The sequence below is a fragment of the Trichinella spiralis genome, assembly GCF_000181795.1.
Source record: "Trichinella spiralis strain ISS 195 chromosome Unknown Scfld4811, whole genome shotgun sequence".
Classification (NCBI taxonomy): domain Eukaryota; kingdom Metazoa; phylum Nematoda; class Enoplea; order Trichinellida; family Trichinellidae; genus Trichinella; species Trichinella spiralis.
In genome coordinates, this window is record NW_003531750.1 from 1 (window position 1) to 1,133 (window position 1,133).

Here is a 1,133-nt window from a genome sequence, read left to right on the forward strand (position 1 = left end):
GTACCTCCTTCCTGGTGGGGTTTGGGCAAAATAAAAAACCAGTATTAGGAGGTAGAGGATGATGATGAATTTTCACATATCTTTTTTTCAGAAATCAAACAAACAAACAAACAACAAACGATATTATTTGCATAAGTTCTCGAAGCGAAACGCGCGATTCTTCGATGGAAAAAATTCTGAAGGCTAACGACGACGAAATTAAATTTGAAAACAAAAAAAAATAAAAAAAAACTGATCCAAATAAATAAATAATTGAAAAAGAAAATACAACTAATTCGTTGTGGAGAATGATGATGAATCAGTAGGATGGAAAAGTGAAAATAACGGCAATAATGCCTGCGCCATGGTTGCTGTTCGTGAAGCTGAAGCTCGAAAAGCTCCAAGCTGTTGTTGCTGCTATATAAAACGCTAAACGTTGAACGCTAAAAATGCTAAATGCCAGTGTTGTTGCTGCTGCTGCTGCTGCTGCTGCTGTTAATCATAAATGATAGATCAGATCTTAGAGCTGGAACAGCGGCAGCAGTTTATATGAAAAACGAGAAACAAAAGCGCTGAAAAGCTGGTCAGCTGTGGCCCTCAGAAATCACCTTAACCTAACCAGCTGCTGCTGCTGACCAGTCGACCAACCAACCCGACCGCCGACCGACTGACCGATCGACCAGTTGACCAACCAAAAAATAACCAATGAACCAACCAACCAACCAACGAAAAAGAAGCTTTTCAAAAATTGCTTTTGCCATAAGAAAAGTCCACTTTTTGAAGAAAACATAAACAAACAAACACCAAGTTGTTTATTACTTCTTCTTCTTATGTACGTGCATATGAAGATTGGTTGGAAAATAAAATAAGACTAAAACTGACTGCTTGGATGAAGCATGGAAAAATTAATCTGACAATTTATAATATCAAATGAAAAAAAGAATCCAACGCTCTCATCTTACCTGGTTTCTTCAAAGAAACAAACAAATAAACAACAACAACAACAACAACACAACTGCTACTGGTCGTTTGTGCTTGCAACATTATGCTTGACAAGTGACAATTTTCCGTGCAAGAAAATAACTAAAATACTAGTCGTCTCTTTTGAAAATATCATCGACAGGCAGGGTTGGTTTGGTATGGTAAGCATGAAA

The 1,133-nt window shown here is 37.3% G+C and overlaps 1 protein-coding gene across 1 annotated transcript; it reads right to left on the bottom strand.

Moving 5' to 3' along the window:
- Positions 1–270: 270 nt before the first annotated feature.
- Positions 271–769, bottom strand: Tsp_15205 (conserved hypothetical protein). The gene is made up of 3 exons (XM_003367117.1): positions 599–769; positions 415–471; positions 271–393 (listed from the first exon to the last, which is right to left on the bottom strand). Exons 1-3 carry the CDS (start codon positions 767–769, stop codon positions 271–273), a joined length of 351 nt encoding a protein of 116 aa, XP_003367165.1.
- Positions 770–1,133: the final 364 nt, after the last annotated feature.